General features: G+C 43.9%; 1 protein-coding gene across 11 annotated transcripts in view; it reads right to left on the bottom strand.

Annotated features, from left to right (window-relative positions):
* The window catches only part of PPFIBP1 (PPFIA binding protein 1), a 204749-nt gene that overhangs the window by 54687 nt on the left and 133980 nt on the right, over positions 1-16082 (bottom strand). For 9 of the 11 annotated variants that reach the window (XM_066258010.1, XM_066258013.1, XM_066258012.1 and 6 more), the window contains one exon: positions 6872-7077. The exons of the other annotated variants lie outside the window; for them this stretch is intronic. In XM_066258010.1, coding sequence (XP_066114107.1) covers positions 6872-7077 — 206 coding nt within the window. The remainder of the gene's footprint in view (positions 1-6871; positions 7078-16082) is intronic. 11 annotated transcript variants of the gene reach the window in all.

Below are 16082 nucleotides of genomic sequence, written 5' to 3'. Positions count from 1 at the left end.
CCCAAACAGGACACTCTTCTAGAAAAGACAGCCATTTATCCAACATCATCAAAAAGAGCATCAAGGACTGAAACTCAGAATAAGCCTGAGTATATTCTGTACTTTCCAAGTCAAGATTGCAGATGTGGTCGAAAACAGACTATGGTTTTTATTTCTGGGTTTTGTTTTCTGAGTTTACATTTTCTCAGTGATTATTTTCCAACAACAGAAAGCATCTTTTTTTTCCCCCCCTGAAATGAGAAGCGGGGAGGCAAAGAGACAGACTCCTGTTTGTGCCTGACTGGGATCCACCAGGCATGCCCACCAGGGGGCGATGCTCTGCCCATCTGGGGCATTGCTCTGTTGCAACCAGGGCCATTATAGCTGTAAGGTCGGTGGATAATGGGGAAAGGTCCGACCCCCGAACTTTGGCTGGGACTGCCCACAACCAAGCATGCCAAAAAAGACTTCCTAGGAACCCTTTGGAAAAGAGTGACACCTCCGTTAGCCAGTGAGATTTCGCCACATCATATTAGCTCAACCACCCTAGGGACCCTTTAAATATCTCTCACAGGGGTCACTCCTTGCGACTTCTCTGAGCCCTGCCCCCCAAGACCAGAGAACCTCGTTGGGCGGGAAACACTCTGTACTCAATAAAGCCTTCTTCTTTTTTTCTTTTTTTTTTTTTTTTTTGTATTTTTCTTAAGCTGGAAATGGGGAGAGACAGTCAGACAAGACTCCCACGTGCGCCCGACCGGGATCCACCCGGCACGCCCACCAGGGGCGACGCTCTGCCCACCAGGGAGCGATGCTCTGCTGCAACCAGAGCCACTCTAGTGCCTGGGGCAGAGGCCAAGGAGCCATCCCCAGCGCCCAGGCCATCTTTGCTCCAATGGAGCCTTGGCTGCAGGAGGGGAAGAAAGAGACAGAGAGGAAGGAGGGGGGAGTGGAGAAGCAAATGGGCGCTTCTCCTATGTGCCCTGACCGGGAATCGAACCCGGGTCCCCCGCACGCCAGGCCGACGCTCTACCACTGAGCCAACCGGCCAGGGCAAAGCCTTTTATTATTCCACACTCTGTGGCTCTGGCCACTTCCTTCCTTCTTGGTGGGGAAAAAATACCTTACAATAGCCCCTGAGGCGGAGGCCATAGAGCCATCCTCAGCGCCCAGGACAACTTTGCTCCAATGGAGCCTTGGCTGTGGGAGGGGAAGAGAGAGACAGAGAGGAAGGAGAGGGGGAAGGGTGGAGAAGCAGATGGGCGCTTCTCCTGTGTGCCCTGGCTGGGAATCGAACCCAGGACTTCCACATGCCGGCCAACGCTTTACCACTGAGCCAACCGGCCAGGGCCAGAAAGCATCTTTTTTTTTTCTTTTTTTTTTCATTTTTCCAAAGCTGGAAATGGGGAGGCAGTCAGACTCCCGCATGTGCCCGACCGGGATCCACCCGGCATGCCCACCAGGGGGCGTCGCTCTGTTGCATCCAGAGCCATTCTAGCACCTGAGGCAGAGGCCACAGAGCCATCCTCAGCACCCGGGCCATCTTTGCTCCAATGGAGCCTCGGCTGCAGGAGGGGAAGAGAGAGACAGAGAGGAAGGAGAGGGGGAGGGGTGGAGAAGCAGATGGGCGCTTCTCCTGTGTGGCCCCAGCCGGGAATCAAACCTGGGACTCCTGCACGCCAGACCGACACTCTACCACTGAGCCAACCGGCCAGGGCCAGAAAGCATCTTTTTAATGAAATAAGCCAACTGGAGCAAACACAAGTGCTCCAGAGCAAGTAAATCACAGCAGTTGGCCAGCCCTAAGACTCAGCACTCCAAAAAGTAACTGCGTCTAAATGCTGGCAAGAGCAACCGATGACAAGCAGTGGTGGGATTCAGCGGTTCGCACAGGCTCAGCAGAACTGATACCGAATTTTTTGTTGAGTTTGGCAAATATTTGTTAAAATGGCACTCGTAATCAGGATTCTCTCTAAGGTGGGTGCCTGGGCAGCCACCCAATGTGGAAATCACAAATTTACATTCCTTACTCTTTCATCTGTGCAATAGCATATTCTAAGCACAAATAGTAATGTTCATTCCGTCCACAGGTGAAAATATTTGACAGAACTATACTTGTAATATTTATTTATCCACTTCATAAACTCATTATACCTTTGATGAAATACTACATTTTAATTCCCTCGCATTTGTTACTTCAGTAAACAAACATAAAACGTAAAGAGAAAAAGTGCCAAACAACCAGGGAGTAACAAGCTGTCATTTGTTTCAGCTTTGTGTTATGCCCAGAACTTCCCTGACACGTTATGAGTGCACTGGTGTCCCCGAACCAACAGGAAGCTAGAACACAATGAACCAACAGAAATGTAGATTTCAAGGGCTATCTTTATCACTCATTTAGGAAATTATGGAAGTATTAAATACATGAAATAATAAACAATCTTTCAGTATATCATTTTTTTATATTTAAAACTGTCTTTAGGGCAGAGAACCGGTTCTTAAATTATTTGAATCCCACCACTGGTGACAAGTGCTTTCATCTGCCAATCTCATTAGACACATCTTGAGAGAGCTTCCCTTGGAGAATTTGGGTATCTACTGCCCAAATATCAACTCTCAAGACACAGTGGCTGTCCAACATGTGCACGCACAGCTCTTCCTCATTGGTGCATCCTTGGTCTGTGCACAGGGTGAGTTAGGTAGATTTCTTTCAGTGTTTCCTGAAAGATTCTTTTAGACACCCTGAACAAGGAAGATGAGCTCTAACTGCTTCTCGCCTAATTCCATGCTTATCACCATGCTCCCCAAAGCTTCTGCACTGGGGCAAAGGGGCCATGTTGACATTACATTGTCCTGGCCACAGGCACACAACAAAGGCCCTTGAGTCACAGAGGGATAGAGAACAGAAGGTCCCTAGAAGTTAAAGCTCAACTTCTATTGGGGTTGGGTACTGTGTTCATTCATTTATTCAATATTTACCAACAGGAGGCAGCTCTAGCAAAAGAATCTCTCCTCTACTTTCGGAAGGGTGACATGAAATTAAGAAAAAAAAAACGCTGTCCCTATTTTTCTTGCCGCTTCTTCTTTCTTAACTCACTTTCATAAAAGAATAGAGACGACACTTTCTATCTTAGACCAACAAACACCGGCACCCTGGGATTTCACTGAAAGTGCCTCTCTCACCATCACTGGCCCCTTGCCACTGAGAATCCTGCTGACTCGGTCCAGTTGCTTTCCTGTGTCTGTGGACACTTTTCACAGATGTTTACCAAAAGCCTAAGGGGACAGAGCTGTAACTTTAGCCAGGATGTCTCAGTGAGATGCTGCGTAACTCTGATAACTGTGACCACCTATGGGATACAATCCTGAGATGCACACCTTGTTTGCCGAGGCTTGAGGAAACATTCACATGTGCTTGAGAAGCACACGTGCGCGGAGAAGCCGCTCAGCCGGGAGGGACTGTGTGGCTGAGAGTCAGGGGCGCAGCAGAGTGGCTGAGCAGCCAGTGGCCCTGGAGAGAACATGCCCCGTGTCTGAATTCTTTTTGAATATTTTTACTTTTACAAAAACTTTTTTAAAAAGATACACTGCAAATAAAACTTTTTTTTTTGTATTTTTCTGAAGCTGGAAACGGGAGAGACAGTCAGACTCTGCATGCGCCCGACCGGGATCCACATGGCACGCCCACCAGGGGCGAAGCTCTGCCCACCAGGGGGCGATGCTCTGCCCCTCCGTGGCGTCGCTCTGCTGCGACCAGAGCCACTCTAGCGCCTGGGGCAGAGGCCAAGGAGCCATCCTCAGCGCCTGGGCCATCTTTGCTCCAATGGAGCCTCGGCTACGGGAGGGGAAGAGAGAAACAGAGAGGAAGGAGAGGGGGAGGGGTGGAGAAGCAGATGGACGTTTCTCCTGTGTGCCCTGGCCGGGAATCGAACCCGGGACTTCTGCATGCCGGGCCGACGCTCTACCACTGAGCCAACCGGCCAGGGCCTAAAACTTATTTTTTAACATGGATATAAAATAGAAATTTTTGTGGTGACTGATCAGGTCAGAAGCCAGTCGAGAACACTTCATTTTCCCCATTTTGTCCTCTATTCAGCTCACGGGTTAGCATGCCTGTTTTGGTGTTATTACTATCAGCATTTTCACTCACTCTGTTGGAAACTGTATTTTTGTAATATCTGCAGATTTTGAGATTGCCTCAGAATTAAAATTGCCAAATAATCAGACACTTCAGGATTGGGTTTGATCAGGTCATGAACCTTTCAGCTTCTTCTGTTGAAAAAAGCATTACAGTCACTCATCAACTTAGACCTAAAGTAAGCAAAAACCACTTGCTTGGCTCAAGCAAACATTTTTCTATCTGCCCTCTTAGACTGGGAGTTTGCTAAAGCATTGTTAATATGTGTGTTAAACTTCTGAGTCTTAAAAAGTACTTACTCATTTCTACAAGGCTACAGCCATGGTCACCCTATTAAAAAAAATTCATTCTTGCAGGTTTAACATTCCTTCACTGTAACAGGCAACTAGTGTTACCATTTTCTTTTTTTCTTATCCAACTTCTGATTATATGAAACCATTCAATGGGCAGCAGACATCAGTAGTGAAGGAGTAACCTCCATCCTACAGAAACCAGGGGATCTCCCTGGCCCAGGCAAAATAGTAATTAGAATGGCAAAAGCTCAGTTGCACTAATGAGAACATTAGTATTAGTCTTAAGTAATGGACTCTCAAGTTGGCTATCATTAAACATAAATAAAATCTTAACTATGTAATTAGAAGCATTAATAAATTTTTCCAAAATATTGTGGAAGCTTCTTCCCAGTCTGAAAAATGCCTGTACTCTTTTGTCAAAAAAAAAAAAAAAAAGTGAGTTGTGAATGAGTGATTTGTAACCTAACTCCAGGGCAAAATTCTTGGTATTTACATTCTAGTTGTAGAGACAGAAAATAAATAATATAAACAAGACAAATCCATAGTACATAAGAAAGTGGTAAGTGCTAAGAAAAAAAAATAAAACAGGAAGATGTAATAAAAAGAATGAACATGTAAAATTTTAGAACAGAGTGACCAGGGAAGGCCTCACTGAGAGCATAGCTTTTAAGTAAATATCAAAAAAACTAAGAAAACTAAGCAGAACAGATACCTGGGGAAATTGCTTTCCAGGCAGAGTGAACAGCCAGTGCAAAGGCCCTGAGGCCAGTTTCCCCTGCATGTTTAAGAACCAGTGAGAATCTTTGAGAATCAGTGAGGAAACCAATGTGGCTTCAGTAAAGTGAAAGAGGGGAAGTATAATGAAACATGAGGTCAAAGATAATGAGGAGCAACTCCTACAAGGCCTTACAATCCAGAGTTAGCATTTGGCTTTTATTGTGAGTGAGATGTGACTATCGTTGGGAAGTTTCTGAAAAAGGAGTGCAGGATATGGTCTAAATTATATTCAGATATCATCATCATCATTTTCACTCTTTTTCAAAAGGGCTTTAACAGAACAGAATGAGTACATGTTAATGGAAATGTTTTTGGATACAAAATTTTGTTTTGGACAACACTTGTTTTGGGGATACAAATTAAAAATTCACCCACAGGTCCCCTTAAGCCGTGGCAGCCTCTGGATTTGAGCTAGGAACAGGTTCTTCTACCAGAAGTAAATTCCTTTCCCATTACATGATGAATGACCAGAAAAATATAGACTAAAGAAGAAGTGAAACAGGATGTTGAAATAGTCTATGGAATATGCCAGAAAAATGTCTAATTTTAGAGCACGGAGCAATTCCCCAAAGAAAACAGCAAACCTGAATCCTTCAATCTCTAGAAAAGAAACTTGCAGAGCAAATATAAAGTATATTAACAAGGTATCATGTATTACAAAACATTAGTAAACTATCTCTACCTGTCAAGTTCATGTAGCTGAACCACCACTAAAAAACAATCAGAAATGGGAGGAATGTTGGCTGGGAACACAAGAACACTTAGCGTGGGACTGGCTGGGAACACCAGCATTTGTGTCACTCCACGTGAATTTGTTTTAGTTGCAGGATGTAGTATTAAGGCTCCCAAAGTAAACAGCTTCAATTTCTACCGCAGATCCAAAAATAGAACTTAATTCTTTCATACAATGTTCATTAGCTTTTATATAAACACAGTTTACTCACAAGCTTATTAATGTGTAGCCCTGAAAATTGAGTATCCTCCAAGTACTTACAAAATAAAACCTCTCCTATCTTTTCCTTTGAATATATGTTTATGATATTCTTTAGATTTTATGTATTTGAAACATATTAAAACTATGGTATTTACCATTGTGTAAAGGGCAGATCTGCCATGACATCAGTTTGAGAAGGATGTCTAGAAAAAGACCTCACTATTCAGTGAATATGAATACCATTTAAAGACCAACCATACCACTTAACTTGCACACTGGAATTGAAATGATTGCCACAAACCACTAGGTGGCACTTCATATCAAATACAGTGCACTGCTACAAACCTCTTGCTTTCTGAATGTCTATTCACGGTACTGCCTATTTAGAATTGCCATTGGGTCCTTTTACAGTAAGACAGCCAATAGTACTGAGAGAGCATCTATTATATGCAAGGTTCTTTCTTGTATTGGGCTATTTGTTCAAAACCATACTAACTCATTCGGTCACAATCTAAAAACTAGTCCACTTTTATAAGAATAATCAGGTGCCTTGCCAGCCCTCAGGAAATGCATAGGGATAGCATTTTTATAAAAGTAATCATTAGAATCCAAAGGGTATTAGAATCTCATAGGGGCAAACTTGTTGCCCTATACATTTTTCTTCCTTGTTCTAATTGGCTATCCTATGCTCTAAATTTTGAAATAAGCAACAAAAGATTCACAGCATGGAATTTGTAACATGAAGAAATCTACCATGTGACTCTGAAGCCATTCAATGAGTGTTTCTGCTGTTGAATCTGGAATCTGACACCTCAGGCCGTCCTTCTCGTCCGTGTCCATCATCTCTAACAGTCCACGTAGGTCTTCCACAAGGTGCAGGGCTCGTAAGCTTCCCATGAACGGGGAGGTGGGAGACTGGCAATCAAAAATCCCATTGGAATATTCCAGGGCCTTAGAACCTAGGTTTAAAAAATCACAGGGAAAGCAACAGGATTTATACGAGATAATACACCATAGCTGAAGGTGGCAAGCAAGTCCAGTCACAGTGAGGAACAACCACCACAAGAAATAGGGAAAGATAATCTGATCATGTAAATCTCTCCAAGGTATAGTTATCTGGTGCAAAAAATAAAATCCATATAACGGGTGATAAATATCAATGGTTAAATAAATACCTAACAGGCACGCTGACAGCTATGTGGTTTAAGAAGAGTAATGTGGGCTTTGGTGTAAGATGTGCTGACTTCACAGACACAAGGGGTAAGACAGTAGTAGCTCTGGGCAGCTGGCTCAGTGGTAGAGAGTTGGCCCAGAATGTGGAAGTCCCAGGTTCAATTCCCGGTCAGGGCACACAGGAGAAGTGACCACCTGCTTTTCCACCACTTCCCCTTCCCTTTCTCTCTCTCTCTGTCTTCTCTCCTGCAGCATGGCTTGGTTGAACAAGTTGACCCGGGCACTGAGGATGGCTCCATGGCCTCACTTCAGGCACTAAAATAGCTTGGTTGCTGAACAGAGCAATGCCCCAGATGGGCAGAGCACTGCTCCCTAGTGGGCTTGCCGGGTGGAATCCAGTCAGGGTATATGTGGGAATCTGTCTCTCTGCCTCTCTGCCTCTCACTTAATAAAAAATAATAATGAAAAAAAAAAGGCAGCATATCAGTTTGGGTGGAGCCATGCATTACAAAAAACACAAATTCTAGGGACCATAAAGTCTTTAACTTTCCTATAAATAAGTTACACACTGAGGTGGAAATTGCATAGCATAATTTCAAAGGTAAGAGGGCCAGCTCCTAAGTAAATAGCCAGAATTTAATCTCTGATGAAGCTCACTGAATTACATGTGTACATTTGTATACAGACATGTGAACAAGTGTGTATAAACATTTCCCCCATGATTTTACTTTCAGCCTAGCATCAAATGGTCTTGCTAAAGTCAGCTTTAAAAAAGTTTTATAGCCTGACAAGGCAGTGGCTGGTGGGCGAGCATCGGTCTGGGACACAGAGGACCCAGGTTCGAAACCCCGAAGTTGCCAGCTTGAGCGTGGGCTCATCCGGCTTGAGCGTGGGATACTATACATGACCCTCTGGTCACCGGCTTGAGCGTGGGCTCATCCCACTTGAGCATGGGGTGCTGGCTTGAGCATGGGATCCTATACGAGACCCCATGGTCACTGGCTTGAGCCCAAAGGTCACTAGCTTGAAGTCCAAGGTCGCTGGCTTGAGCCCAAGGTTGCTGGCTTGAGCAAGGGGCCACTTGCTCTGCTGGAGTCCTCCCAATCAAGGCACATATGAGAAAGCAATCAATGAACAACTAAGGAGCCACAACAAAAAACTGATGCTTCTCATCTCTCCCTTCCTGTCTGTCCCTCTCTGTCCCTCTCTCTGTCTCTGACACACAAAAAATTTTAAAAATAGTTTTAAAGCCAATTTTGTTTTCTATTACTTATAAGAGCAAACACTCCACTACCTAAATCCACAAAGCTGACCCACAGCCCATTCTGAAAGTCGTATATACCTCTTCATATCTGATTTTTATTTTCTACTCTGTTAAGTACATACACTATCAAATATACCATATTTTTCATCCCATAAGATGCACCTGACCGTAAGACACACTTAGGGTTTTAAGGAGGAAAATAAGCAAAAAAATATCCTGAACCAAATGGTGTGTAAAAATATTTAATAAAATACTGGTTTTTTACACCATAAGACACATGGGTATTTTCCCCTCCACTTTTTTTTGGGGGGGTGCATCTTATGGAGCAGAAAATAAGGTAAATACTAACTTTAACCTTAAATATCAATAATTATGAAAGTCATACAATTGAATGAGACCTGCAAACCAACATGTTAGTTGTCCCTCCAGTTGGCCACCTGGCACGATCAATTCTAACAACCAGGAGAGAGTCTGCTAGTCCATTCCACCGACGCTCCTAATACCAGCTCAAATGATGAGGACCCAAATCTGCCAAACCAGAACAACAGTTACCACTGACCTGCTAGGCACAGTGCTAAATGCTTCACACAATCCTCTCTATCAATTCCCTCGAGAACCCAGTAAAACTGAGATGAGCACTCAGAAAAATACACACCGAGGACAGTATGTGAGGGGAGGCAAGGGAGGGACAGAAGAGCACTCAAAAGCAGACAGGCTCTAATGACTAATGACCTATTCTAGTAGTTTTAACTGTTGAGATCACCTGATATTAAAAATTCATGAGTCGCTGATAACCCTCTATTCTGTTAAGTCTCTGTCATGAAAGAAAAAGTGGGGCTAGAGGAGAGATGTGTATTTAGAAAAATCCCCAAATGTTTATAGTCATATCTCCTCCTCTTCCTCTTATCTCAAATGTTAATTTGAAAACAAACCCAATTTTTTCCCACAGAGTTAGAGACTGACTTAGTCTCAGGTGTGCTGAGGAGTCTTGGATTTCTTAAATAACTGTACTGTTGGCTCTAAAGCCCTGTTAGAGTGAAGGGACAAATACACTGATTTAGTAGAATATATAAAATGTAAATCCTGCAACTATTGTTCCAGAAATAGCCCTTCCTGCAACTAGAGTTTCCCCATGAGTATAAGGTTATGACCTCTGGTAAAAGCCTAGAATTGGTCCTTGTTATATATTTTTTGAAGCTGTGATAGTAAATCTAGTCTCTAACCCAAGTAATAGTCCTTCAACTATTAAAAACATATATCACACCTTGAGCAACAACATACTTTCTAGGTTAAACATAACCAACCCATTACGAAATGTGGCTGTTAAATGCTTCACCTTCATGCTAACTTCCTATAGATAAGTTTTAGTGTGCCAATAACCCTTTGAAAATGATATTCTAATAATCAAATACAGTACTCTATGGTATGGTCTAATCTACAAAGCAGGTCATATAACAAGTATAACAAAGGAGGTTAAACCATGATATGCCACATCGCCTAAGAGGAGCACCTTCTGGACTGACCAGTTAGTGGTACAGTGAATAGAGCATTGACCTAGGATGCTGAGGACCTACGTTCAAATCCCCGAGGTCACCAGCTTGAGATTGGCTTATCTGGTTTGAGTGTGGGTGCATCAGCTTGAGCAAAGGGTCACCAGCTTGAGTGTGGGATCATAGACATGACCCCATGATCACTGGCTTAAGCCCAAAGGTTGCTGGCTTGAAGACCAAGGTTGTGGCTTGAGCAAGGGGTTAGTGGCTCAGCTGGTACGTAGTGGTCAAGGCACGTATGAGAAGCAATCAGTGAACAACTAAGGTGATGCAGTTCTGAGTTGATGCTCCTCATCTCTCTCCCTTCCTGTCTCCCTCTTGCAAAAACAAAGCAAAACAAAACAAAAAAGAACCATCTGAAGAAGAAGACACTTTGGATTTCTACAAACCACCAAAAAAGAGTAGGGTCAAATTTATGACCAGAAAAGATAAGCAGCTGGGGAGAGGACAACTCGAATCCAGCAGCAATAGAGGCCAACTGCATCCTGCCCTAACCATCATGTATGCACATGACAATCTCACGCAACCACCCATTCAACCCTCTCCTCGTTGTAATGGGTTCCTAAATACATAAAAGTACTTGTCTTGAGACTAAATACAAAATGTGATACGAGACCTTGGGTAGCCACAACTGCTAAGAGACTATAATGGGAGTGAAAGGATTCACCTACTAGTCAGACCCCTCAGTCATGATGAGACAACAAGGAGGTGATGGTCTGCTGCTTTTGCTCAGCTTCCATAACAAAGAATTGCTGAAGATTCTTAACAAGGAAGTAATATAATAAGATCCATGTTTAGAAAGGGGATTCTGGTGATCTAGAGAAAGATGGACTAGAATAGGAAAGCAAGTGTTAGGAGAGAGAGTCAGTGAGAAGGTTAAAGGAAGACAAGGGAAGCACAGACAGGACATATTTTAGAGAGAAAAAAAGAGGAAATGGTAACATTTGGTATGAGACAGAATTGATACAACTCAGTTATAATCCTGGGACCATGATGAATAAAAGTATCCAGAATGACTTTAATATCTGTTTAGGAAACTGTGGATGAAGGGCTAGGAAATTAGCCAAACTCTACTAGAGAGGTTTCTGAGAAAAGACAATTAGCTCCATGTTTTAAATAATGACACCAATGTGTCTACAGCAGGGGTCCCCAAACTTTTTACACAGGGGGCCAGTTCACTGTCCCTCAGACCATCGGAGGGCCGCCACATACAGTGCTCCTCTCGCTGACCACCAATGAAAGAGGTGCCCTTCCGGAAGTGCGTCAGGGGGCCGGATAAATGGCCTCAGGGGGCCGCATGCGGCCCGCGGGGCCGTAGTTTGGGGACACCTGGTCTATAGGATATTTCAGGGGGAATACCTTATTGGCAGTTAGAGATAGGGATACGAAGCTTAGCAAAGGATTTGGGAAAATAAGTAGATGTGAGTCGCTGATGGAAAAGTGAATGGTGAATTCAAGGGAACGTACCAGAACACTCATGGATACTGGGTAGAGCAGTATCCTTCAAAGCATAGTCCACAGAATTACCTGAGAAGTGCATTCTTTACCCTTAATCAGAAGACTAAGATACTATTGGAATTTCTGACATTTTAAAATAAACTTTAAGAATAACCATGGAGCCCTGACTGGATAATTCAGTTGGTTAGAGCATTGATTGTCCTAAAGCACAGAGGCTGCCAGTTCAATTCCTGGTCAGGGCACGTATAGAAAGAGATGGATGTTCCTGTCTCTGTCTCTGTCTGTCTCTCTCTCATCCCCTTACTCTCTTGCTAAAGTCAATTAAAAGAATAAAAAGGGCCCTGGCTAGTTGGCTCAGTGGTAGAGTGTCAGCCTGGTGTGCAGAAGTCCTGGGTTCGATTCCCGGCCAGGGCACACAGGAGAAGTGCCCATCTGCTTCTCCACCCCTCCCCCTCTCCTTCCTCTCTGTCTCTCTCTTCCCCTCCCGCAGAGAGGATCCATTGGAGCAAAGATGGCCCGGGCGCTGGGGATGGCTCCTTAGCCTCTGCCCCAGGCGCTAGAGTGGCTCTGGTAGCGACAGAGTGCCGCCCCGGAGGGGCAGAGCATCGCCCCCTGGTGGGCAGAGCATCGCCCCCTGGTGGGCGTGCCGGGTGGATCCCGGTCGGGCGCATGCGGGAGTCTGTCTGACTGTCTATCCCCATTTCCAGCTTCAGAAAAATAAAAAAAAGAAAAAATAAAAAAAAGGATAAAAAGAAAACAAAAACAAAGAATAATCCTGGAAAGGGGTTCTGGTCAAAATGCCAGAATACGTGGACACTGGACTCGCCTCCTCACATGTGGTGACTAAGAATCTGAAAGAGTATCTCAGCTGCAGAGGTCTCTCCTAAATTAAACAAAAATCCTCTCCATACCATAACACTAAAACAGTCACAAACATTTTACCCTAATCCTAACTCTAAACTAAACTGCAATTCTAATCTCAAACAGAACCCTATCTTCAAACCTAAGCCTAACCTTTATCCTAACATTAACACAACCGAAACCCAAAATTGAATGCTAACCCTAAACCTAATACTGAACTCAACACTAACATTAAAACTAACCCTTACCTTAAATCTAACTCTAAACCTAACCTCATACCTAACCCAACTCTTAAACCTAACTCAAACCTTAAACATAATACTAACCCAGGAGGAGTTCGAGCCAACATGGTGGGTAGGGGACAATGCACTCACCTACTCCCACGACCACATAAAATTTACAACCAAATTATAGATCAACCTGAATAACCACCTGAAAACTAATTGAACAGAAGTCCCATCACGAGGGATCTAAAGAAGCCACACTGGGACTGACTGGAGGGGCAAAAATGTGAAACAGGCTGGCCCACAGCTACCTATGGCAGTTGAGAATCCCCGGGGATATGTCAGTCGCAGATGTCCCGCCCTAAGGAGTAAGGGATCTCAGCTCCACACCAGGCTTCCCAGCATGAAACACCAGTGCTAGAAAGAGAAGCCCACATAACAACTGGCTCTGAAAATCAGCAGGAATCCATCCATGTGGGTGAGACTGAAGGCTGCCAGTAAACTAGGCATTTTTCTTCAAGGACCCACATACAAGTTCTTGCTCATAGGCACTCACCTAAGGCTCCAGTGAAAAGACACCAGCTCAGGGGCACTAGAGATATACAGGGAGAAACTGAGCTCTGTGGCTTTAAGAAGAGGGCTGCATGGACTGCTGCCACTGACCCTGTGTTGAGCCTTCCTCCCACACAGCCAAATCTGAATCTGCATTCGCCTGGTGAAATCCACTTGCAACCCCGTGACAACTCCCTAAGACCCTGCCCCCATCCAACTTGTAGATGGCCCGAGGCTATTTCAATAGCAGCCAGTCTGAGCCCACTCACATTTCAGTTGTTCTTTAAAGACCTTCCAGGAATTTTGGTCAAGCTCTGAGGGGTGATACAGACATACAAGAAGAAACTGAATTGTGCGGCTTTAAGGAAAGGGCTAAAGGACAGCTACCATTGTCCCTGTGTTAACCCCTCCCACCCCTCCAGGTGACTAAATCTGAATCTGAATCAGCCTGGTGAATTCTACCAGCTCTATCCTGACAGCTTCCTTAGACCTGGTCCTATCACAACAGTCCACAGGCCTGGGGCAAGTGGTGGCTACCCCCAGCGTACCCTGAGACTTTTGCTGAGTCTCCTCATGCTCAGCACTGGTGTCAAATCTATACCTGTATAACCCTGGAGAATACCACTCACCCCAACCTGGTGACTCCCTGAGACCCTACCAAACTGAAATTATCTATTGCCCAAGGTACTTTCAGTAGCTGAGATTTAAAGGTACCTAGCAGGCTTCAGAAGGCACAGCAGGTCCCAGGGTGTCTTGGGCCTTTTGCTGACCTGCCCCAGACCTGATACTGGTGGCTGCCACCTGTGGCCTCTCCCAAGTGCATTCAGCAGAGGTAGCTACTAACTGTGATCATTTTATATTTCTTAATAGGTAGCCCTGGGCCAGTTACAGGCAATGTCTAACACTGACCTACACTGGAGATGCTTCCAAGAAGCCTTAGAACCAACACACCTGATGGCTAGCTTGTGACCACAATAGAGCATCACCAGATTTGTTGCACAAGAGGCACAGCCAAAGAGTAGCCTCAGCAGGCACCAGACACTGTTGGGGCAAATCCTCCTCCATCAGGTCAATCCTGCACACCAGCTTGTACACTGTGGCCAGGGCCAATCCTCACACTTGGGAGTCAACTGTACCCACTGAAGGCCCAAGAGCAATCAAGTCTTGACTACAACAAGAAGACACTCACAACCCACACAGAGGACACATCTGGAGTACCTGGCTCAGGTGATCAAAGAGACTACATGACTGGGCTGCACAGGACACCTGCTACATAAGGCCGTGGTGTCAAGGCTGGGAGATGAAGCAGATCTACATAATACATAGAAACAAACACAGAGATGCAGCCAAAACAGGGAGAGAAAGAAAAATGTCACTAATAAAATAACATGAGAAATCACCAGAAAAAGAACTAAATGAAATGGAGGTAAGACATCTACCAGATACAGTTTAAAACTGGTTATCGGATGTTCAAGAAACTTAATGAGAACTGAAAGAGATAGCAGGTATGAAAAAGGATATAAAAACCATTTTTAAAAATTAGTCAGAAATGAATTATACACTGGAAGAAATCAACAAATTAGATGAAGCACAGGATCAAATAAATGATTTGGAAGTCAAGGTAGCGGAAAACACCCAATTGGAACAGGAAAACAACAAAAAAAAATTTTTTTTAATGAAAATAGTTTAAGGTACCCCTGGGACACCATCAAGCATAACAACATTTACATCCTAAGGGTAACAAAAGGAGGAGAGAATAAATAACTGAGAAACTTTTTCAGAAATTACTGGCCCTGGCCGGTTGGCTCAGTGGATAGAGTGTTGACTTGGCATGAGGACATCCCAGGTTTGATTCCTATTCAGGGTACACAGAGAAGCACCATCTGCTTCTCTCCTCCTCCATATTCCCCTTCTCTGTCTCTTCCCCTCTCACAGCCAGTGGCTCGATTGGTTAGATCAGGGGTAGTCAACCTTTCTACACCTACCACCCACTTTTGTATCTCTGTTAGTAGTAAATTTTCTAACCACCCACCAGTTCCACAGTAATGGTGATTTATAAAGTAGGGAAGTAACTTTACTTTATAAAATTTACAAAGCAGAGTTACAGCAAGTTAAAGCATATAATAATAATTACTTACCAAGTACTTATGTCGGATTTTCGCTAAGTTTGGCAAAATAAATTTTTATAAAACAACTTACTATAGTTAAATCTATCTTTTTATTTATACTTTGGTTGCTCCGCTACCACCCACCATGAAAGCTGGAACGCCCACTAGTGGGCAGTAGGGACCAGGTTGACTACCACTGGGTTAGACTATCAGCCCTGAGCACTGAGAATAGCTTGGCTGATTGCTGGGTGGATCCCGGTCAGGGTCCATGTGAGAGTCTGTCTAGGTCCCTTCCAAGAAAGAAAGGGGAAGGGGAAGGGGAAGGGGAAGGGGAAGAGGAAGGGGAAGGGGAAGGGGAAATGGAATTACTGAAAACTTCCCTAACCTAATAAAGAAAATAGACTTATATGTTGAGGAAGCAAAAAGCAATCCCAAACAAGATGAACCCAAAGAGGCCCACACCAAGACACATCATAATTAAAATGGCAGAAGTTAAACACAAAATACTAAAAGCAGCAAGAGAAAAACAGTTACCTACAAGGTAGCCTCCACAGAATGGTCAGATGATATTTTAATAGAAATATATATACATCAGATGAGAAAGGACTGACACAAAATAGTCAAAGTAATGAAACAAAGGACCTACAACCAGACTACTCTACCAAGCAGAACTATCATTTAAAATTGAAGGAGAAGAAGAGATAAAGAGATTTCCAGACAAGAAAAAGTTAAAGGAATATATCACCATCAAAACAGTCTTACAAGAAATATTAA

The sequence above is a fragment of the Saccopteryx bilineata genome, chromosome 2, assembly GCF_036850765.1.
Source record: "Saccopteryx bilineata isolate mSacBil1 chromosome 2, mSacBil1_pri_phased_curated, whole genome shotgun sequence".
NCBI lineage: Eukaryota > Metazoa > Chordata > Mammalia > Chiroptera > Emballonuridae > Saccopteryx > Saccopteryx bilineata.
This window is presented reverse-complemented; position numbering and strand designations above follow the sequence as displayed.